Source organism: Emericellopsis cladophorae (genome assembly GCF_022114955.1).
Source record: "Emericellopsis cladophorae strain MUM 19.33 chromosome Unknown NODE_9_length_645218_cov_115_098568, whole genome shotgun sequence".
Taxonomy (NCBI): Eukaryota; Fungi; Ascomycota; class Sordariomycetes; order Hypocreales; family Bionectriaceae; genus Emericellopsis; species Emericellopsis cladophorae.
The window spans coordinates 486,763-508,434 of record NW_026250934.1 but is presented as its reverse complement, the minus strand read 5'-3'; the positions used below and the strand labels follow the sequence as shown (position 1 = coordinate 508,434).

The window sequence follows — 21,672 nt, the reverse complement described above, 5'->3', positions numbered from 1 at the left end:
CGATTCGAACCGGAACAATCACGGCAAGGTCGACACGTTCTGCACCGAGTCCATCGCGAGGTTTTGGCTCACTTTTTTTGCGCTCAATAGAAGCTTCTATTCTGAGTACAAGCTCTATACGACGCTGTTTCAGCTACCGCCAGTTGACCCCTGGACAGGCCATCAGGCGACCTCGTCCGCCTGGCGAGACGATACACCGTCACGATGAGCTCCTGTACGTTCCCAGCATAGGGTCATGTATTCCTTGTACTGAAAGATCGGCCAGTGAAGCAGTTCATCCGCAATGTTCGCGCTGCCAAGACGATCGCAGACGAACGCGCCGTCATCCAGAAGGAAAGCGCTGCCATAAGAGCCAGCTTTCGAGAAGAGACACACGACCACAACGTTCGGTATGATGGATACTATCAATTCAGGAAGGCAACCTCGCTGATTGTCTAGACGAAACAATGTCGCCAAGCTACTATACCTATTCACCCTCGGCGAAAGGACACATTTCGGGCAGATCGAGTGCTTGAAGCTCCTAGCATCCCCACGCTTTGCTGACAAGCGGCTGGGCCATTTGGCCACGAGTTTGCTGCTGGATGAGAACCAAGAGGTATTGACTCTTGTCACAAACTCTCTCAAGAAGTACAGCCGACTTCGCTATTGGCTTGATGTTGATACTGACTCTCGCAGCGATCTTGGTCATTCGAACCAGTATGTCGTCGGCCTCGCTTTGTGTACCCTCGGCAATATCGCATCCGTTGAGATGTCCCGTGATCTCTTCCCCGAAATCGAAAACCTTATTGCCACCAGCAACCCCTACATTCGTCGCAAGGCTGCCCTCTGCGCCATGCGCATTTGTCGTAAGGTGCCGGATCTACAGGAGCATTTCTTCGATAAGGCCACGCAGTTGATCTCGGATCGCAACCATGGTGTTCTTCTCTGCGGACTGACACTCATTACTGGGTTGTGCGAAGCGGATGAGGAGGAAGGGGGCGAGGAAGGCATCGTCGAGAAGTTTAGGTCTTTTGTGCCTGGACTGGTCAAGACCTTGAAAGCGTTGTCGACTTCAGGATATGCGCCTGAACACGACGTTACAGGGATTACTGACCCCTTCCTCCAAGTCAAGATCCTTCGGTTGCTGAGAGTACTTGCTGTCGGGGACGCCGAGACGAGCGAACAGATCAACGACATTCTCGCCCAAGTCGCGACGAACACAGACTCTTCCAAAAACGTTGGAAACTCGATCCTATACGAAGCGGTTCTTACAATTCTCGACATCGAAGCGGACTCGGGTCTCCGTGTGCTTGGTGTGAACATTCTGGGTAAATTCTTGTCGAACCGGGACAACAACATTCGATACGTTGCCCTCAATACGCTAATCAAGGTGGTGGCAATCGAGCCCAATGCCGTGCAACGACACAGAAATACAATCCTCGAATGCTTGAGGGACCCTGATATCAGCATCAGGAGGAGGGCGCTGGATCTCAGTTTCACCTTGATCAACGAGGGCAACGTGCGCGTGCTCATCAGGGAATTGTTGGCATTCTTGGAAGTCGCCGATAACGAATTCAAGCCGACAATGACTAGCCAGATTGGCATTGCGGCGGACAGGTACGCACCAAATAAGCGTTGGCATTTCGACACGATGCTTCGAGTGCTCTCCTTGGCCGGTAATTACGTCAAAGAGCAGATTCTCTCGTCATTCGTGCGACTGATCGCCACGACACCCGAGCTGCAGACCTATGCCGTTCAGAAACTTTACGTCAACTTGAAGAAAGACATTACACAGGAGAGTCTTGCCCAGGCTGGTGCCTGGTGCATCGGCGAATTCGCTGATGCCCTGCTCCGGGGAGGCCAATATGAAGAAGAGGAGGTAGTGAAGGAGGTCAAGGAGAGCGAGATTCTGGACCTGTTCACCATGATCCTTAACAGCAGCTACGCATCACAAGTGTCGACCGAGTACATCATCACTGCCTTGATGAAGCTGACTACCCGCTTCACGGACCAGACGCAGGTAGAGCGGGTGCGTCAATTGTTACAATACTACCAAACTAGCTTGGACGTCGAGGTGCAACAGCGCGCGGTCGAGTATAGCAACCTCTTCTCCTTCGACCAGATTCGACGTGGTGTCTTGGAAAAGATGCCGCCGCCCCAGATCAAGGAAGAATCCAGAGTGCTTGGACCGGCCGCCACGAAGAAAGCCAAGGCCAGCAACCGCAAATCGAAAATCATCAAACCATCTGAGCAGGATCTCCTCGATATTATGGATGGCCCCGCATCCCAAACAACAGCTGGACCTCCTTCTACCAACAACTCGGATTTATTAGCAGACATCCTTGGCGGTGGTCCCTCATCGCCTCCGCCCACCTCCCAGTCACCAACTCCGCAAGGGAACAACATGTCTTCTATCATGGACCTCTTCGGATCCCAGCCTTCTGGTGGGACTTCATCTCCCGCTCCTCCATCATCTAACCTCGACATCATGGGCGGCATGTCCACTCCGCCGTCCCAGCAACAGCAAACCCCAGCCAGTGTTCCCTGCTACGATGCAAATGGCTTGTGCGTGACTTTCCAGTTGCAGCGTAACGCGGAGGGCACTATCCAAGCCACAGCCCGCTTCCAGAACTCGTCGTCAGACACTTTGTCCAATGTGGGTTTGCAGGCTGCTGTGCCCAAGTCGCAAAAGCTTCAGCTTCAAAGCATTTCGTCCTCAGAGCTGGCGCCAGCCTCGGAAGCCTCACAAGTCATGAGAGTATCTGGCTGCAAAGGAGTATGTTTACCCAGCATTCCTTGCCATGCGTTTCAGTCACTAACTCTATTCAGCCTTTGCGACTGCGTTTGCGAATTGGATACAATCACCCGAGTGCCGGACAGCTGATGGAGCAGGTGAACTGGACGGAACCTTCATAGGCTCGAGGAACTAGAACGTGATCAGCGGGCTCGGAGCCTCCACATTGCGTGGGATGCCGTGCGCTGTCACAAAAAGTGGCTGAGAGCGGCTCTGCTTGCTTTTCTTGCAATTGCCGGATTTAGGGGATTTGCAATATCATCGTAGGACCCATCGATCAGCAGGGCACTACATGAAGAAAAAGATTCGATTTTACCGAGCTTCTGTGACCTGACCTAACCTGCTCGCAGTTGCAAACGCCTGGTATCATCTATAGTATGCATACCGCCCACACCCAGCCACTGTAAACTCCTTTTGTGTAGACAAAATGGCTCCGCGAAAATTCGCTGTGCGTTTGCGTTGTGCACTATCCGAAAAGATCCTCTGCGCGCTGTCTGGGCTTGTTCTTCCGTCCTTCCAACAGCTCCTTGCCCGCGTTGGTCCCACCCAACTTGGATGGAAACAGCTCCTTTGCATTGGCAGCAGAGCCCCTGATGCTGAAACCTTGCCCAACTTCGCCTCGTTGGTTCGCTGACCCACGAATGTTGAAGCTGTCGGCCCCCTTGCGCGGTACAGAAGGCGCGTCGACTACCCTCGGACGGTCCTCTTCTCTAAGGCGGGCCGATCCAATGGCGCTCTCCAGCTGGTCGAGTTGACCGCCGCGTCCAGAGGCCTTGGTGGGGAAAAGCTCTTTCGAGCGGTTGTTGCCGTTTGATATCCTCTCCTTGAGCGACCGGGCCGTAGCCCTGTTCCCGTGAGAGCTCGCCCGCCCCCCTTCGCCCATGGAATTGTCACCGTCATTGTCCCGTCGCGGGGACAAGGATCTATCATTTCTCCTCCTGCTGCTCCGTCCGCCGCTCGCAAACAGCTCCTTGCCTTTATTATCAGGTCGGTTGTGCTCGGAGAAATCTGAGGAGCGACGGCGCTGCGGCTTGGGCGCATCGTCGTACATGCTTGCTTCGAATCGGATGCCCGTCTCCTCTCTCGACTCACGTCTCCGGCCCCGGCTGTCGTTGCGACGGTGGTCTCTATCGCGGTATCGTCGCTGCTGTTGGTGTCGCCTGCGCTCCTCGGGATCATATTCGGGGTTGAGAAGGTAAAAGCGACTGCGTTGGGCCGCGCCGGGCGCTTTCTTGTCAGAGAGGACGGCGTAACGGACATGGAGAGAGATCTCGGGTCGTCCCTCGAGAGGCTTGGCGACCAAGCTCTCGCCGACGGAGAGGGCAGTCGGGTCGGCAATTGCAATAGATGATAGTGCGATCAAGGCATCGCGTGCGGAGGACTCTGATGGAAAGTTGAGATTGGCCGACGAGTCGTCGATCCACTCGACGCGATCGGTGTCGCCATAGTGCGCCTTGACGTATTTTTTTATGTCGTCGGTGTTCATTGTGTCGAGGCCGTGGATATGTACTTTTGTCGGGACTATAGTCCGCGCTTCGTCGCTCTTGTCAACTATGGGATCTTCGACAACCTCGCCCAGTTCTTCTGGCTCATCGGGTTGCTAAAGACAGTGCATCAGTAAAGGTGGTGTCATCGACGCTGTGCGCTAGAAGTTCGTACAAGGATGTCATCGGCAGTCGAGTTTAGGATCTGCTCTTCCATGAGAGGCTCCTGGACGGCATCGTCCATTTCAATGTCGAGATCCATGATGGGGAGAATTGAGGATTTCCGAGCCACAAAAAGGAGCAGGATTGAATGAAAGAAGAGCGATCACTGGTGCTGTTGAAAATTGTCCTTCGAACGGTTTCAAGGTAGGCAACGATAGCGGATAATGTGACTGAAGGTTGGGTGGGATATTGGATGCTAAATATGGATGCGCGACGGAGACCCTGACAGAAGAAGCGCGGTGGAAGTTCAATCCGTCAGTCGGCAAGTGGATACCTCACCTCACCTCACTCACGGGCCACGGCGAGGAGTAAGTTCCAGGTTCTTTATTCTCTGCAGGATAGTTCGCACCGCCATCATTGCGTTTCCAAGGCACTCTATTCATCTAAACTCTGCGTTTGTATTGGAAGGCTCGTGCCCACAGCCGTTTGATCTCGCCCTTGGTATCTTAGTGTTGTCTATCTAATTCAAAACGCCAGCCCGTCTGTCCAGCAAGTCTACAAACCGAATCGGTCCATCATCAAACATCCCAAAGCGCCTTGCTCAAAATACAACACCGGGTGTCATCTACGCAACCGCGTCGTTGACGACTCAGCTGATCTCTACCAGGCCGGGCATGCTGCACGCGTTCTCTTCTTGGCCTGCAGCTCATCGCTTTCGCCCATCGTATGGCCACTCGAAATTTCGGCACTGCTTCGTTTCGCAGGTAGCCGCGCGCACGAATCTGAACCTGTCCAGATGGCGTGCTCTCCTCCGACGGGACCGTCCAGTTGTTTGTCGCCCTCCCAACTGCACTCCAAGCCCTCGACATAAGTCGGCATCTTCCTGATGCTCTGCCACGACAGGCTGTGTTCCCGCGGTGCAATGTACATTGCCTGAATGCGTCCATTGCTGTCGCAGACAGCGCAGTGGCTACGCAGGAACTCAAAATCTCGAGGCTCCTTGCTCAGACTGGCACTAAGAGGACGAAGCATAGGCAACCCTTCCAAGTCTCTGGCATCGCATATTCGGACCTGCAGGGGCTCCCACGGTGCACCCTGCAGAACTTCTCGAAAGGCCGTGCTCACGGACGTTGAGAAGGACTCCTCGTCCGTGCCAGATACGGCTACCATCCGCTGCAAGCCGCGAGACAAACATCGCTTATATGCCACGGTGTCTTTCTCGAAGGGAAAGGGCTGTCTCTGTGAGGGAAGAATCGATACATGTACAGTCCATGATTTAGAGGAGCCTGAAGTATCCGCGACGCTGGACCTCGGCGTTGCCAACTGCGTATTGGGCCGGTAAAGGTTCAATGGTTGAGGGAGTGATCGTGCGCCCGACGATCGTCGACGAACACGTCCTTGCAGCGGCGCGATGGCATTGGTGGTGCACCCAACATCGACCGCCTCCTGCTCTGGGGAAAGTAATGCGTCCATGCCTTCCGCCCCCTCGAGCTTCTCGAGTCTCTCCTCCAACATTTCGTCCGTCTCTAACAGTTCCAAGTTGCGGTTGCGGAGATCCTGGATTTCTTGGCTGGCCCTGTCCAACTGCTCGCCATGGAGACGATGCACCTCTTCAAAATTTACGAGCCTGCGCTGGAGCTGCTCTATAAGCTGCCAGGCGGCCGATATGTTTCGATAAGAACCCTTGATCTCGTTCTGCAGCTCTTCACGCGCCTTGTCCAGTGACTCCTCCATCTGGCTCAGGCGCTCAAGGAGACCGTCTTGCTGCTCCAGCGCCTGGACTCTGGTCGTGATTGCCGTGAGATCATCTTGCCTCCCCGGGGAACTAGCACCCGCGCTGGGCAGATGGAAGCAAGCCTGATGGCCGCAGTCGCAGGTAGCACCGGGTAAGGAGAGTCTGCGGCTGAAGGTGACACAGGCACACCGATGGCCCTTGACATCTGTCTGTGTTAAAATGTAGCGACATTGCCCTTGCGGAAGTTGGGAATCATCGGGTGAGGATGCCGAGGGCGGAGAGGGTGCCGGCGGTGGCAGCATCTGCAGAGGTTCGGCAAGCGGCGGAGCCATGACAAACTAATAATCAGGACAGAGGCTTCGAGTACTGGCAGCGTTCAACCACTTGGCTTGGTCCACGGGTCAGGGTACTTCAAGCATATTAGGCGCAAAGGATACCAAACCTTTGGAAAAAAGGAAGAGAAATGAGGCGTCCATCGGGAACAAAAACGAAGAGCAGGTCTGGCCAGGGGCAGTGGCATTTGATAATGACTACGGATAGACTAGATATTGATCGAGCTCTGCTGGCGTCTTGCTTCACCCACGTTTCCACAATCGCAAACGCAAGCGGACCGGAATTGGCACCTGTCTAGGGGCGGCCCGCGGTGTGGTGGGATGAATCGCCTTCAAGCTCCATGTGAACTTGTCAAGGCCTTCGTCAGGCGCGGCTCTGGCGCGAAATTCAATACGACACAGCGAAGTTGTACGCACCCCCCCCCCCCCCCCCTCTGTCCGTCAAACGCAAGGTCAGGCGTGCTTTTGATACGGCGTGGGATACGGATAATGACAGTCTATCTAACTAACTATGTGCAAACATCGGGTTGGATTTGGGGCGAGCATTCGGCGGTGTGCGGAATGTGACTTGCTGGTGGGCTGCCACGTCTGGCCTTATCAAAGGCTGCGCGCGCAAACTACGTACGTTTGATAGGCATCTGGCAGCTTGCGGGCGCAGCGAGGGCGTTAGCAGCCCGCTATGAAGCTTTGTCCCACGAAACCAGGGGTCAGGCGAAGGGAGACTGCCCCTTTAGTGCAGGTCCAGGGACGAATGCGCAGTTTGTTCCCTAATCACTGCGGCAGTGTGCCACGCCAGGCGCCCAAGGCCGGTGTGGGGGCTCTTGGGACCCAGATAACAGCGCTCTTCTGATTAGCTGTGGGCAAGGCTCGAGGTCGCGACCCTGGGGGTCTTCGGGGTTCCTGGTGCTTAAAAGCTTTACAGCGCGGGCGTAAATGGCCGTCCATCCGGGGTCATCCAGGGCACGGCTGCTTCGTTATCATGATCTGACCTGATCCGGCCTCCAGGTGACGATCCGTCCTGTTGCGCCATCGATAGGCGATCTTCTAGTGCGACATGTGTCTTGCGAATGAAGCCTAGGCCCTAGGTCGCCCGCCGGTGAACAATCCAAGCAAGAGACTAAGGTAGTTATCCTCATCGATAAGCACCTCAATCGGGGGACCTGGGCAAGCTTGGGGAACCAACCCCCCACCTCCATCCATCCTTTGGACCGGGTAGCCTTCCGAGACATTGTCGCTTTGATCTATATGTACGGTAACGATACCAACCTCACCTCATCGAAAACCCTTTCCCGGCGACTGGCCACCGGTGTCGGATGGATGTTCAGAAAATATCGCCGGGAAAGGACCGGCTGGGACCATCAAGCTCTGTAGGCGCGGCAGCGCCATGCATGTGCCTGCTGGCCTTACGTACTTGGAATTAACTGCCAACTGCTTTGCCTCGTCCACGCCTGAGGGCAGAACCACGTGCCTTGGTTGGAGCATACATCTGGATCGCAAGCCAAGTTTAGCCAGCAGCCGTCGCATGAAAGGGGCGTCTGTCTGACGGTTACCATTCCCAACACACTCATCGTTATACTCCGACTGCACGCAGGGTTTCTGCGTGCATACGTTGACCGCGTTTTCGTTGCACTAAACACGTGTCTTGAAGCATGTGAACGTGCAATGGGAAGTTTTTCCAATATCGTATCGTCGCTGATCGAGACGTATGCAAAGTGTCTCACACTGCTCAAGGGTGCCCACGGGAGCTCACGCAATGACAATGAACATGGAAACTCGTCATTGAAGCATGCACTGCGCAAAGCTCGTTCGAGGATCCAAGGCAACTACTCGAGAAGGCTATCGCAGAGTGGTCGCTCTTTCGAAAAGGGGGATGGTTCGTTACCTGTAATCCCCAGATAGGACTCCGTGCTGAATGAAGACGAAAGCGAACTCCAGAAGCTCCCTGAGACGGATCGTCCGACGTCTACGAGCGGCCTTGGTCAGCGCCACAGAAGATTCCCCATCAAAGCATGGGCTCGATTATGCCTCGCTGGTGTCTTTGTGCGACTCTTCTCGTTCAGAGGCGATTCGGACAATGACTGATCTTTCAAGCCGCATTGCAAGTTCCCCACGACTACCCTCGCGGGCCAGCGGGGGCAGCAGCCACGTTAGCTCCCGGAAATCCAGTCGGGGCGACAAACCTTCGCGGGGCCACTCTCTCGATGCTAAGAGGCAACGCTCACGCCGTCATCGTGTGTCGCTGGATAGACGATACTCCAAAATCACCAGCTCATCAGACAGCACCAAGCTGGGCGAGGTGAGATGGCGTAGCGCGAGCGACAGGGGCCGCGAGGCGGCGTATCCCTGGCGATCTATGGATTCGGGTGGCAGCAGTGCTCGGAAGAAGGGCGCGAAATGGTGGAAGCTGTTTTGAGCAATCGTTCAAGTGCGCATCCGCGCTGGCTGGGTGTTGAACCTCGATTCTTAAATACCAGCCTACCCTGTAATGGTTGACACTGCTCGTGTCAATGTCTTCGTCCAACCAACTCGATGCTATCATATACGGGTTTGCCCATTTGGCTTGATGCTCTCTTTATTCACGACAGCCGACGCAATATATTCGTGGGCCAGTTTTGGACGTGATTCACTGAGATTGGAGCATTGTTATTTCACAAGTTGAGGATTGTCATAATGTTAGAACAGCATACCAAATCACGAATTGACAGCAATTGAAGGCAGCCTTGTGACCCCTTGAACAACTCAACTAAGCGAGGAGATTTAGATGGACTACTACCTAGCTCTGCTCAGATTCAACAGGTGACCAAACCAAGGCCTCGCCTTGGTGTTGGCCATGATGCTCCCTGGGCGGTGGATGCCCCGCGAAAAATTGCCCCGCCACGGTGCGTGAGTCGCCTGTTTTGGTGGGCCAGGCCAACCTCATCACACGAGCCATCAACCTGAGTGACCCCAAAACTCAGCCAGCAACAGCAATCTCAACCGCGCGGCACACGACACTTGACCGGCCACAGGAGATGCGTCGATAATTGTCCCTACAAAAATGCCATCGGACCCCGCCGCTGCACTCAGCGCCTTGCTGCGCTCTTCCACCATCCATGACCACGAGGAGTACCTCAAGGCTGCCAACGCCGCCTTGAAAGCGAACAAGTCCGACATCACGAGCCAGCACACCCGGGTCGTCGCCCTCCTGAGTCTCGACCGCTTCGAAGATGCCGTGCGCGCCATTGGCGAGGGCGGCGATAGGCTGGCCGAGCAGTGTGTTCTGGAAAAGACCTATGCCTTTTACAAGATCGGCAAGTTGGAAGAGGCCACGGCGCTGCTAGAGTCGGCAGGCGACAAGGATCGTGGCCTCGAGCACTTGGCAGCGCAGGTCGCGTACCGCGCAGACAGGTTTGGGGACGCCATTCAGATATACGACAGGCTCGCGCGTAGTGAGGACCTCGGGGACGAGGAGAATGACGTGACAATCAACCGGAGAGCTGTCGCCGCGCAGATGGTCTGGCAAGGGGTTGGCGTGCAAGAAGTTGACGAAGATGATTTGGATACATTCGAGCTGTGCTACAACGTCGCCTGCGCCCACATCGCGAGGGGCAATTTCGATAAGGCGTCAGAGCTTCTCCAGAGGGCAGCTAGGCTGTGTGACGGATCGGACGAATTGACCGACGAGGACAAGCAGGCGGAGATGCAGCCGATACTGGCGCAGCAGGCCTATGTGTATGCCAAACTCGGCAAGACCAAGGAGGCCACTGACCTCTACAAGTCTTTGAGCCAAGCAGGGTAAGGGGACACCCGGCGATATCTCAACCAGAGCCTCGCTAACATACACAGCACCGAGGACCAAGACCTCACACTTGTCGTGGGCAACAACCAGTCTATACTAGACGCGGAGACCACCAACCCCTTCCTCGTCCAGCGAAAGGCCGATGCTCTGTCACAAAAGGCGCATAATGCAAAGCTGTTCAAGTACCAGTCCGACATTCTCGCCCGAAACAGCCTCGTCGTCGATCTTAACGCCCAAAAGGTGGACGGCATCAGCAAAAGGACGGCTGGCTCACTCTCCAAAGCGCAGATGCCTTCCACGCAAGCCTCGAACAACTCTCTCTCGGTTCTCAACGCAGCTGCCGGTGCCCACGGGTTGTCCGAGGGCGAGCTTCCACGCAAGCTCCAAGACATGCTGCGCAAGAGCTCTGACGACCTCGGCCTTGCACTCACCATTGTTCAAGTCCAATTAAAGCAGGGCAAAATCGGCGCGGCCCTGTCCACGCTCGAGGCGTTCCTCGCGCGCCTGGAAGCGAAAGAGGAGGCACATGCTAAGGATGCTCGGTTCAGCCCCGGCGTAGTGGCTCTGAACGTGTCACTCATGCGGAACCAGGGGCGCGAGGCGTCGGCCAAGACCGAGCTCGTCAAGTCGGCGCGTTACTGGAAAGACCGTCCTGCCGGCTTCGCGACGGCTCTTTTGAGGGAAGCTGGCATTGAGCTGCTCCGCTCGTCCAGCTCCGAGGAACTTGACCTGGCGGGGTCCGCTTTTGAAAAGCTCTTCAAAGAGAATCATGGCACGCACATTGCCGCCGCCGGGCTAGTTGCCTCCCTAGCCACTTCGGATCCCCAAAAGGCGGAGCAGTACATCGGCCAGCTCCCGGCCGTGAATGATCTGATTGGCGCCGTGGACGTGAAGAGTCTCATAGCAACGGGCGTAGCCAGCCTTCCCAAATTATCTGCAGCCCCCAAGCGCCGCGCAACCGACGACGACGCGGACACGAAGGCCGCCAAGAAACGCCGGAAGCGCAAGCTCCCTGAGAACTACGACCCGAACAAGACCCCGGACCCTGAGCGCTGGCTGCCGCTACGAGACCGGTCGTCATATCGGCCCAAGGGGAAGAAGGGTAAGAAGAAGGTCGCAGAATCTACACAGGGCGGCGTTGCCAAGGAAGAGGAGAAACTGGGACTTGTCGGCGGTGGCGATGTCAAGGTCGAGCGCGCCCCTGCCGCTGGGGCTGCCAGCAAAAAGAAGAAAAAGGGTAAGAAATAAAAGGTCAAGAGGCCACTAAGGCGCTTAACGAATCAGCTTTGTCATCTTTCTATTCTAAATAGTTGCTCCCAGATAACTAGATGAGTGTGTGTGTGTGTGTGTGTGTGTGGAACGATCATGTGCGCCCTGCTAAACCAGCCGTCATCATGCGTACAATCGCATCAAGGGGTTTTCACGTGGTATTGTCGCTACAAGCTCATGTCACCCCTTTTTGTCTCCAACTCCGATGCGTCGCTAAAATTGTACAATAAGTCCGTGGCAATCTGTCTCATGTGCCCTCTCAGTTACTTGCAACGGGCAGAGCGCGACTAGACGGCTGCAAGGAGTGTGTGGGTGATCCGTCGCCTTCCCTCTGTCCGTCGGCGGCGGCTCTATCGACTGTGCCACCATGCCCCCCCTGGATATAGTCTTCTTCCTCGTCTTCTCCCTCAGCTGTTTCAATTGGGGGTAGCGGGGAGCGTCTGCCATCCGAAAAGCTCACAGCTGCCTCACTCTCCCCATCCGAAGGAACTCCAAGGCGTCGGCTGTTCGAAACACTCCGACTAGCATGCGTCGAGGAGAATTTGCGGTGTAACTCGCGGAAGCTCCGCGCAGTCGCTGTGCTAGCACTGGCACCCGACTCTCTGCGTGAAGGTGTTCCCTCTGACTCTGGCAAATCACCCGCCGCGGAGTAGAAATCATCGTCCTCGCCGTTGCTGAGAGCTGGAGACATTGGCACATCCACCACGGACTGCTTCCGAGCCCGGAGCTTGTCTTCGTGGGACATGTTTTGCAGCTCCGATCCAAAGTTGATGACCGATGCTTTCTTGCCATGGACAACGAAACTGCCCGTCCCTCGGGCGAGCATGCTCTCAGGCTCAGGCTCATCGCTGGCACCAGTCGCTGGCTCACGATCCTTCCCGCGTCTGCTGCGGTGGTGGGAGAGGTGCCCAGCACCTTCCCGAAGTGTCCGTTGCAAGCTGCGACGGATCTTGTTCTTGTCATTTCTGTCGCGATCAAGCGCTAGAGCCTGTTCACCAGGATCGTCGACGTTCGAAGTGGTTCCCTTTTCTGAGGCCTCCTTACTCGAAGTGGCTTCGAGTAAGCCGGCTTGTTTCAGCAGGTCACGCTCCTCAGCGTCGACATCCACATCATGATCATCATGACTATCACTGGATAGCGGTCTCGCCTTGGCTGTTCGTGGCTGCGGCGTCTGTTCCAACAGTTGGGCGGTAGCACTAGAATTTGGGTCCTCGTCCACACAATCTCCTTCGTGCCGCGTCCCGGACATGTCTCCCGGAGCCCCAGAGCCAGCTGCGGTCTGTGGGGGAGTTAGAAACTCTTGATCCAGTGGCGAAGTAAACTCTTCGTGCTTCTCCACAGGACTTGCCAAAGCTTGACCTTGCGAATCCACTGGGGTCTGTGAGTCCTTCTTGATAAGGGATTGCCGCTTGGCCCTGGACTCCCCACGCGACAAGGAAAAGCGCGAAGGGGGCGATGATGCTCTTCCTCGTGAAGATGACTGACTCGGCTGAGAGGTGAGCGGTGTGGCTCGGGACAGTGGTGTAGGATTATCCTCCTCGAGGTCCAGCCGTAGAATATCAAGATGGCACTTCTCCCTCCACATCTCCATCCGAGTCCACTTCAGTCTGGCCGACATTTGCGCCGCAGCTGCGAGCATGCCATCTCGCGTCCGCGGCTGAATGGGGGCGAGGATTTGCAAATGGCGTGCATTGCGCAGCTGACCCTCTAGTTCCTGCTGAGATACCCTGACCTTTTCTTCGCCCTCTTCAATCTTATTCTTCATGAAGCCGCGTCTGGCTGTTTGGATGTCTTCGGCCATTTGGTGATCAATTTGGCTTTTGACCACCGATACCTGTCCTGTGGGCGTGTCGATGAGCTGAGCAGGATCTGTAGTGTCCAGGCGTCTCAAGCCACGGCGGCCCTGGCCGTCGTAGTTGCCGCCGACAACGCCTCGCATGCGAACGCCCGATGAGCTAAATGCAGCTGCGTAGTTAAGCTTGGCAAGCCAATCATTCATCTCAGCCTCGTTATCGGCCAATAGTACTTCGTCGAGTCCACCAGATCGCACGTACACAAAGGCATTCTTGTGCTTCTTATACTGCGAGTCATGGAGTGCAACAGCCCCATGAGTCGACATAAGACCATCGGGCTTGAAATGCTCCAATGGCGGCTTGAAGATGATCGGGATATCATCGTTACCTGCTTTGATGTGAGATTCGTACTGATGCATCAAACTCTTGATCCAGCTGATGTTCCGAAAGAAGTACAGCTGGGCTCCAGTCAATATCGCACCCCACTCCTGCCACGGCGATCGAGTCTTCCGCTTTTTGGCTTCCTTCCTCCACAGCAGGCCGACCTTTGTGACCTTGATGTCCACGATTCCCGGACCGGCCCCATTCGGGTTCGTGGCGGTATTGTCATTCATGAACGCGTCTGGTCGACTCCGGGCGGAGACAATCTGAAGCACACCAGTCCGGAAGAATGTTTTAGAGAGGTCTTTCAAATTAAGGCTCTGCGAAGAACCTAAATAATTGTAATGCTCCTCGAGATGCATGGCGTCCTTGAGATTCGGCCGTAACGCGTCGAGGTCACCATCTATGAGGAGTGTGTATGGATCAACAGGCTCCTTGAGAGCCCGTTTGGCTGGATCGTTGGGCGCCCCAAGAAGCTGCTTGCGTTTCGTCCTGGAGCCCCTCTCGCTCCTACGATCGAGCTCGTCTTCAACATGTATGAAGGGCGTGTACGTGATGTTGTCGTAGAAACACCCAAGGATCTCGTCGGCGATACCCTCACCGCGGGTGTTCTTTAGATAGTCCGGTTTCTGCATCTTGTAGCGATTGTTCTTGTTGAATACATCGGTATGCAGGATGAGGAGGGAAAATGCGATGAAGTATGCTTGCTCGGTGGTAGCGTAAATACCAGGGTTGCATTCGTGGTAGCGATTTGCGAATGCCTCCAAGAATCTGTCAATGTGCTGGGTTTCCTTGGGAAGTTCAGCTTCCATCAGGAGCTTCCGCAGAGCCATATCCATGGGGTCGCCGAAAAAGCTGAAGCTTCGCATGAAGCTTCGTAGTACGGAAAGGGAGAAGGCGTCGCTGTTTTTGGACACGATCGCCGCAATGACGCCTCTGGTCAGTATTTCCTCTAGACGGGCTAGATATTTAGCAGGCGATTCGTCGTCCTTCCTTTCCGGTAGTGTAACAGCCTCTCTGAGAAGCTGGAGCGAGTTACTCTTCGAAGCAGCCGACCCAGGCGTAGCGGGTGTAATGACGCCCTGGCGACTAAGCTCAGAATTCTGGCGCAAGCGGCTCAGTCCGAGTAGGTCCCCAAAGCTTTTCCTACCTGTCGACGATGACGTACGGGTTGTCGGAGGCATGAGGTGATCATCAGTCGATTCTCTCCCCATAGAGCTCATTGTGGAGGACCTGCCCCTGAGGAAATTGGGTCGTGTGGGAGACGAATGCCCAGACCTCAGATCGGCACCTTGAGAAAAGAGCGCCGTAGCCGGCGCGGGACCTGCACGTTGGGATGCAGGGCCATCGAGTCGGTCAGTGTTACTTCGCAAGATGATACCGCCGCTCGCAGATGGGGGCCGTGGGGTGGATGCCACATTCAGGGATGCCGAAGAACTGGCAGCTGGGGGGGTCTTGTCTTTCTGAGGAAGGTGGGAGAGCGGAAAGAGCGGCTCAGGCGCCTTCTTACTCCTGCGCATGCGGAAGAAGGGATTGCTCGACGGACTCTTCTTGGGTGTCGTGGCCGGGCTCGTGTGCGAAACTCGATCGTTGGAGCTGACATCCGAGCGAGAGGATTCGGATTGGCGGTTGGTCTGAGACGGGGGTGCCATGCCACTGAAGCTTGGAGTTGCTGACGATGTGCGCGGTGACCCAGGTTCATCCAGAGGTGCCAACGACGATCGCCCCTTTTCATCTGCAATGGACTTCCTTTGTGCTCCTGATGGCCGCGCTACTGTTGCATCGTTGGTGTCTCGGGGGAGGTCACTGGAGCGGCGAAATCGAGCGGCTGCCAGGCTCAATCGTGAGGTCTTCTTCTTGACGCCGCCTAGATCGCCAGTCGGGGCCGTTGTGATGATTTCGGGAGCTGGAGTCCGCTGTCAGCAAGATCTAAGAGCATGCGACGTTGTCGCGTGGACCTACGTCGGGGAAGGGGCGGAGGCTTCTCAGCCTGTTGTTTGGCGCGTAGCGAGAGCTGGGAATCGGAAGCGTTACGGAAGCGCAGCACGGAGAATCTCTTGTGCCTGTTGCTCTCCTCTTGTATTGGCGGTGTTCCTGGTCGCGTCGTGGCTGAGGACGCGCGGCTTTGGAGTTCGCTGGGTGCTCCAGCATCATCTCCGGTATAGCTGACGGGCGGCGTCAACTTTGCGTCAGGTTCGGCATCATCAGCGGCAGGTCGTCGTGTACTACTTTCGTTGGGTACATTGGCATTCCCCCGACGTCTCAGGAGCGGCATGTTGACGCTTGCTCATGGTCTGGGCCGTGGCCGTGGGATGATAGTCGAGTTGGTAGTCAGTAGAACGTGGAATTATAGAAGCAATGTGAGGAGGGCACCAAGGCACCGACGGGCGCAGGCCTGAGGGTGCAAGTCCGACAGTGAATCGGCACGGCGCAAGGGCCTAGCAAAGAGCGCAGATAGTATGGAAGCACATTGATCAGACTCTACCGCAAATTGGTACAGAAAGTAAAGAGAATTATCTCAACAATGCTGGCGGTTGAGCACGGTGGATTCTTCCAAGCTCCAGGCCCCGGGGCGAGGGTGGCAGGTAGGTATCCACCAGTGACTGCGGAGCCAGGGACCAAACCATACATCATACATGTACCTTAATACCACAGCTGAGGCAAGGTGCTGTAGGTCCATCTTCTCGTTCAAGGACACTAATTCATAGTTCAATATCAGCCGAGCCGTGAAATGTACCCATCAGGGAGAAGGTTATAGTATCGCTTATTGTCAACGTGGCCATGACTGAAATGGCTGACCGTTGTATTCAGTAATGCGCTGGGTTAGCGAGGTACTGCACTGTAAGGTGGCTGTGCCCGTACTCGCGATTCTCTGACCTAGTATCAATCACTGCACGCCAAACAAGACTGTCCAACCCGCCACATCACCCTTCTGCAGTTGCTCGAAACATTCCTTCCCGACTGCTCGACCCGGTGTGGCGCGCTAGGGCATGTTAATTCGCGATTTTGACGACGATACAATACCAACACCTGAAAACACCCAAGCCAGTGCTGCAACGAACATATAAGCGACGCCACGATGAAGTTGGGTGTCGCAGCATGCATTGCGCCTTTGATCTTTGCCAGCGCTGTCGGCAGCGTCGGGACAGGCGCGCAAACCGAAAGCCGGGCCACATCAGTCCATGGCAATAAGCGACTTTTTCCCTGGTTGACAAAGCTCCGCGATGGCACAGTCGAGGCGATCTTCGGGCGCCATCCTCATAAGCCTGTCCTCGTCCCCGGTCCGATACGGGCGCAGTACGCAGACCAGCTGGTTTTGCGTCTGAACTTGAGCAGTGCTGCAGATGAGGAAGCATTGGGCAAGGCAGTGGACCGTCTCTTCCTTGACGTCTGGTCCTACACCCAAGACTATGTTGATATTCGCCTGGGAAGGAACGAGGTTAAACCACTTCTTGGGTTGCTGCCAGAGACTCTGCACTCGTCGTACTCGGTACTGATCCCCGACTTGGCTGCGGCTGTGTATCGATCGCAGTCATCCAGCGAGCCTGAGACGACAATCATGCCCGAGACTATGTACGCAGACCTTGAATTATCCGAAACGCCTGCGGACCGTGCCGGAGACATCCTCTTCTTCCAGGACTACCAACCTTTGCCAGTGATCATACGATGGATGCAATTGCTTGAAGCCATGTTCCCGTCGTATGTGCGATACATCACGATTGGTAAATCCTTTGAAGACCGCGACATTCCTGCTTTGCGCGTCGGCCTGCCGGTATCATCAGGAACGGCGACAGCGCGCAAGACCATCGTCGTGACCGGTGGCCTGCATGGACGCGAGTGGATCTCGACGACTTCAGTCAACTACTTGGCTTGGGCTTTCATCACTTCCTTTGGAAAAGAGCGCTTGATCACAAAATTACTGGAGCATTTTGACATTGTTTTCGTCCCTGCCGTCAATCCTGATGGCGTCGAATATACTTGGAACGTCGACCGGCTATGGCGCAAGACCAGACAACAGACAAATCTCCGCTACTGCCGTGGCTATGATCTTGATCATGCATTCGGGTTCGAATGGGACAGGACAGGGACTCAGAACGACCCGTGCTCGGAGAGCTACGGTGGTGAGCACTCGTTCCAGGCTGTGGAAGCCATGAGATTAGCCGAATGGGCGAAAAACGAGACCGCCCTCAACAATGTCAAATTTGTCGGGCTGCTGGACCTCCATTCATACTCACAGCAAGTTTTGTTCCCATATTCGTACACGTGCGACGTCGACCCCCCGAACTTGGAGAATTTGGAGGAGCTGGCAGCCGGCATTGCGAAAGCCATTCGTCTTTCCAACGGCGAATCATATTCCGTCACCTCGGCTTGCAAAGGTGCCGTAACCATGAGCGATGGTGGCAGCGGCAGCCATAAAAGAGTCGAGCCGAGGGGCGGCTCAGCTATTGACTGGTTCTACCACGAGTTGCGCGCCCACTTCAGCTACCAGATCAAACTCCGGGACACAGGCGCATACGGCTTCCTTTTGCCGAAGGAGCATATCATCCCAACAGGCGAAGAGATTTTCGATGCGATGAAGTACTTCGGCGACTATCTTTTGGGCAATAATGGTATTGAGCACCTTTCTGACCCAGGGAGTGTGGTACAGCACGCGGCAGAGTCAGAGACCAAGACCGACCCAGGCCTAGAGATGGACGGAATGGAATTGAGGCGCCGCAAGTCACGTCGTTGATCATGGATGAGAGATACATTGTCTCTTAGTTTGGGAGCTATTACTACAAACCCTTCCGGTCTTACTGATCCATAACGTACATGACCGAGGCGTACATGGCCATCAATCTCAGGGCGTTGTCGGACAAGGCCGACACGAGGAAACCGCTGGGATTATTGTCAGCCTTCACACAACCTGTGTTCTGTATGAGAGACTTACAAGACTCTGCCCTTGGGACCGGCGCTGCTGGTGTAGCCAATGACATACGCGAGGCGGCCAAAAGCCCACGTCGCGCCGAGCACGGCTGATGCCATGGGGAAGCGAAGGCCAGAAATGGCGAGGGCACCAAGGAAGGAGGGCTGGTTCTCGATGAAGTTGGCGTGAGCACGTTGGGCTATTGGTCAGGATCGGTCAGCAAGGCGTCATGGATTGGTAGTTGTCTTGTGCGACAGCCAGCGGATGGTGGCACAATGCATTGCTTGATTAGCACTTACCGCAGTTGAAGGTGAAGGCCTTGGGGTTCTTGGCAATCTGCTCATCCGAAGCGTAGGGAGCAGGATACGCGACCCCGCTGGCCCTGCGGCTCGTGCTTGTAAGGTAGAAGTGGTAGGTGTTCAGAAGGAACGTGGAGCTAGCGACGGCCAAGATGTAGCTGATACTTATAAGCGATACGTCCTCATCCACTTCCAGTGGGCAGATTGGATCTTACCCATATTCGTCGGGCAACTGCAGAGTGAAAGGCATCTTTGCGGATCGCTGTGCGCGCGAAACGAAACTGGCGTGGTGGGCGGGATTGTTCTGAGCTCGGTTGATGTGAGGAGGTGACCGGGACGCTTAGTTTTATAGGTATGCCAGACTGCCAGTACTAATTATCACTCCCTCCTATTTTTTTTCTTCAGCTCTTCCCCATGTCCGACTTGCTGAGTTTTGAGCCAAAGTCCGCCACCGCGTTGTCGCATGCCAAGCCCGGCCCGTCGGACGTGAATCCAGGCGCTACGAAATCAGGCATTGACAGCATAGTGCTTTGTACTAGCGATCCAGCAGTAACTAGAGAAGCCCCTCGGTGTATGAACTTGAGTGAGTCTGTGACGACCCCTGCATAATAAGTGGCCGACGCGGAGGTTTGTGTTGGCCCGGCCGCCGACTGGACGCGGACGATTAATTATGTATGGCTCCATGCTGTAGAAACTCCGCAAACGTTAGGCTGCCGTGATGCTGTTAGTACAGGAGAGGAGGCCCAGGTCTTTTGACTCTTTTAAACGTCCATCGCACAGCGACGCGTGCAACACACTCAGCCTGTGCACCTCTCTTCAGGCGGCCTGTATGGCAGGTCCAATGCCTCAAAGACACGCTTCTCTGCGGTGACCATGTCTGGTGCCGGCCCTAGCTCCGGGTCCCTCTCGACACCCACCCAGCTGCCATCAGATCGGCTGCGAATGCCGCTGCTGTCGAATTTCAAGCCCTTCTCAACCTTGCAGTATCGTCGCAGGTCACGCTGAAAGGTAGTACCTCCGCTCCAGCCCAGTACCGCGCAGCCGGCTGTCTTCCAGGGCGTAATGATTATGTCAACTCGTCGATGAGGCGATTTGGCGTCCTGAGGGTTCTTCCATACGACCAGAGCCTTGTCAAGCGTGTCGAAGCCCGAGCCATGCCGGCCTTCGCCCTTCCAAGGCAGCGCTGTCTGACCCCGTTCACTGTTCCGTACAGAGAGGGTCAACGTATGCGTGATGTGCTCGCTTTTCTCAAGTGCGCGCACAATCTTCTCAACGAATCGCAGCGTCTTCGTTTCGTCCGGATGGCTGAGGACTACATCAACGTCGCCGCTCTGGGCTTTACCGCGCCTGTAGCCACCGACTATGACCATCTGGTAACCACCATCTATAGCCTGGGCATGGCCGAGGATGATGTTCCCAATCTCCTCCACTTCTGGCCGGGGGATCTTGAGCTTGAAGTCGTCGTAGAATTTGACGCCGATCTGTTGCACGCGGCTGAGGTGCCCCCAGTTGAATTCGACAATATCATCCAAGTCACGCCATCCCTTATTGTAGAATTCCCGTGCTGTAGTATCGCCGACGCCCCAGATGTCGTAGAATAGTTTCAACACAGACAACCTTTCGTTCTTGCTTCCTTCTTCCGCCTCGGCCAGAGAACCATGCTCCCTCCAGTGCTGGTATAACTCGGCAATCTTCAAGCCGCAGCCGGGCAAGCGCGAGACTTCTGCTGCCTTCTCAGTATCAGAGGCCCTGTGGCACAGGTCCGTGCTTACCGAATGGACTTTGTAGAACATGGGGATATGCTGCCAACGTCGCAATGGAGGTCGAGTACGCCCGGACACCGATAGAATCTCCCTCCAGCAGTCGCAGCTCACGGACCTTCTTCAACTCTTCCACGAAACTTGTGTTGGGCGTCGTCACAGGTGTCGGGCGCTGGCATGAGTATGTTGTGTGCAGGAATGCAGGTATCGGAGGCAAAGGTAGATCGTGCTCCGATGTTGTTTCGTGAACGAGCACTGGTCGTTGAGGTACGACGCTCCGACACCCTGAAGATTTCCGACGCTCACGGCTACGCTTGCGGAGATGTTGAGAAAGCGCAGATTCTGGTAGCCGGACACGGGCCTCTTGCGCGATATCGTCGGTGCCAGCTTGAGATACATGCGTAGGCGCGAGTGCCGGCTGGGGCTCATTTTCAACCTTGGCGCCTTCGTACAGTAAGTAGTTTGATGTCGAGAGGACGGTTCCGGCATCAAGTGAGTCTTCAAGCCATTGCAGACGGACAACTTGAATATGACCTGGCCGGAGGGATTGGATATCATCATGGCCTGCTGAATCAGTGTTATTATAATCTGGATGCGGTCCGTCTGTCCCGCTGCGTCTGGTTGAAGTTTTTGCGCCCTTTACTAGAGGAAACCCAGTACGATGATCTCGGATGGGCTGTAAAGTGTCCGTTGTAAGGACCTTCAGTCGGCGAAGCTCGAAAAGAGCACGCTCACGCCGACTTATTTTTCCCACGAACACCTGAGCTTCCGCTGCGTCCCATGTTAATTCCGCAACCGACCCCTCAATACGGTCCAGCTCTACCGGCGATAGCTTGGTAGGCAAAACGAAAACTCTTGGGAAATGCCCCCTCATGTTGGGCCATTCGGTGAGTGTGCTGTTCCGTCTTGTGTTGACCTCGACCTGTCACGTTCGGCCTCGGAGCGCCTCAGGAAAAGGTTTGCTCGCCTAAACTGGAAGGCATAGTTGGAAAGCCCGTCG

General features: G+C 55.4%; 8 protein-coding genes across 8 annotated transcripts; 3 read left to right on the top strand and 5 right to left on the bottom strand.

Moving 5' to 3' along the window:
- Positions 1-204: 204 nt before the first annotated feature.
- On the top strand, positions 205-2,895 carry J7T54_000698 (AP-1 complex subunit gamma-like protein; the record flags this gene model as incomplete). Its single annotated transcript, XM_051504546.1, has 4 exons — positions 205-214; positions 266-389; positions 439-2,755; positions 2,860-2,895. 4 exons carry the CDS (start codon positions 205-207, stop codon positions 2,893-2,895), a joined length of 2,487 nt encoding a protein of 828 aa, XP_051364052.1.
- Positions 2,896-3,239: 344 nt separating this feature from the next.
- J7T54_000697 (uncharacterized protein) lies at positions 3,240-4,519 on the bottom strand (the record flags this gene model as incomplete). Its single annotated transcript, XM_051504545.1, has 2 exons — positions 3,240-4,373; positions 4,433-4,519. 2 exons carry the CDS (start codon positions 4,517-4,519, stop codon positions 3,240-3,242), a joined length of 1,221 nt encoding a protein of 406 aa, XP_051364051.1.
- A 560-nt stretch (positions 4,520-5,079) lies between these two features.
- J7T54_000696 (uncharacterized protein) lies at positions 5,080-6,456 on the bottom strand (the record flags this gene model as incomplete). Its single annotated transcript, XM_051504544.1, has 2 exons — positions 5,080-5,592; positions 5,812-6,456. 2 exons carry the CDS (start codon positions 6,454-6,456, stop codon positions 5,080-5,082), a joined length of 1,158 nt encoding a protein of 385 aa, XP_051364050.1.
- A 3,067-nt stretch (positions 6,457-9,523) lies between these two features.
- Positions 9,524-11,512, top strand: J7T54_000695 (Signal recognition particle subunit-like protein; the record flags this gene model as incomplete). The annotated part of the gene is made up of 2 exons (XM_051504543.1): positions 9,524-10,260; positions 10,312-11,512. The coding sequence occupies 2 exons, from the start codon at positions 9,524-9,526 to the stop codon at positions 11,510-11,512; spliced, it is 1,938 nt and encodes a 645-aa protein (XP_051364049.1).
- A 280-nt stretch (positions 11,513-11,792) lies between these two features.
- On the bottom strand, positions 11,793-15,982 carry J7T54_000694 (Protein transport protein sec73; the record flags this gene model as incomplete). The annotated part of the gene is made up of 3 exons (XM_051504542.1): positions 11,793-12,805; positions 13,019-15,613; positions 15,670-15,982. The coding sequence occupies 3 exons, from the start codon at positions 15,980-15,982 to the stop codon at positions 11,793-11,795; spliced, it is 3,921 nt and encodes a 1,306-aa protein (XP_051364048.1).
- Positions 15,983-16,786: 804 nt separating this feature from the next.
- Positions 16,787-18,439, top strand: J7T54_000693 (putative metallocarboxypeptidase-like protein; the record flags this gene model as incomplete). Its single annotated transcript, XM_051504540.1, has 1 exon — positions 16,787-18,439. One exon carries the CDS (start codon positions 16,787-16,789, stop codon positions 18,437-18,439), a length of 1,653 nt encoding a protein of 550 aa, XP_051364047.1.
- Positions 18,440-18,500: 61 nt separating this feature from the next.
- Positions 18,501-19,162, bottom strand: J7T54_000692 (MAPEG family protein; the record flags this gene model as incomplete). Its single annotated transcript, XM_051504539.1, has 4 exons — positions 18,501-18,585; positions 18,638-18,812; positions 18,913-19,049; positions 19,128-19,162. The coding sequence occupies 4 exons, from the start codon at positions 19,160-19,162 to the stop codon at positions 18,501-18,503; spliced, it is 432 nt and encodes a 143-aa protein (XP_051364046.1).
- A 547-nt stretch (positions 19,163-19,709) lies between these two features.
- J7T54_000691 (DNA polymerase type-X family protein-like protein) lies at positions 19,710-21,071 on the bottom strand (the record flags this gene model as incomplete). The annotated part of the gene is made up of 3 exons (XM_051504538.1): positions 19,710-20,661; positions 20,723-20,844; positions 20,979-21,071. 3 exons carry the CDS (start codon positions 21,069-21,071, stop codon positions 19,710-19,712), a joined length of 1,167 nt encoding a protein of 388 aa, XP_051364045.1.
- Positions 21,072-21,672: the final 601 nt, after the last annotated feature.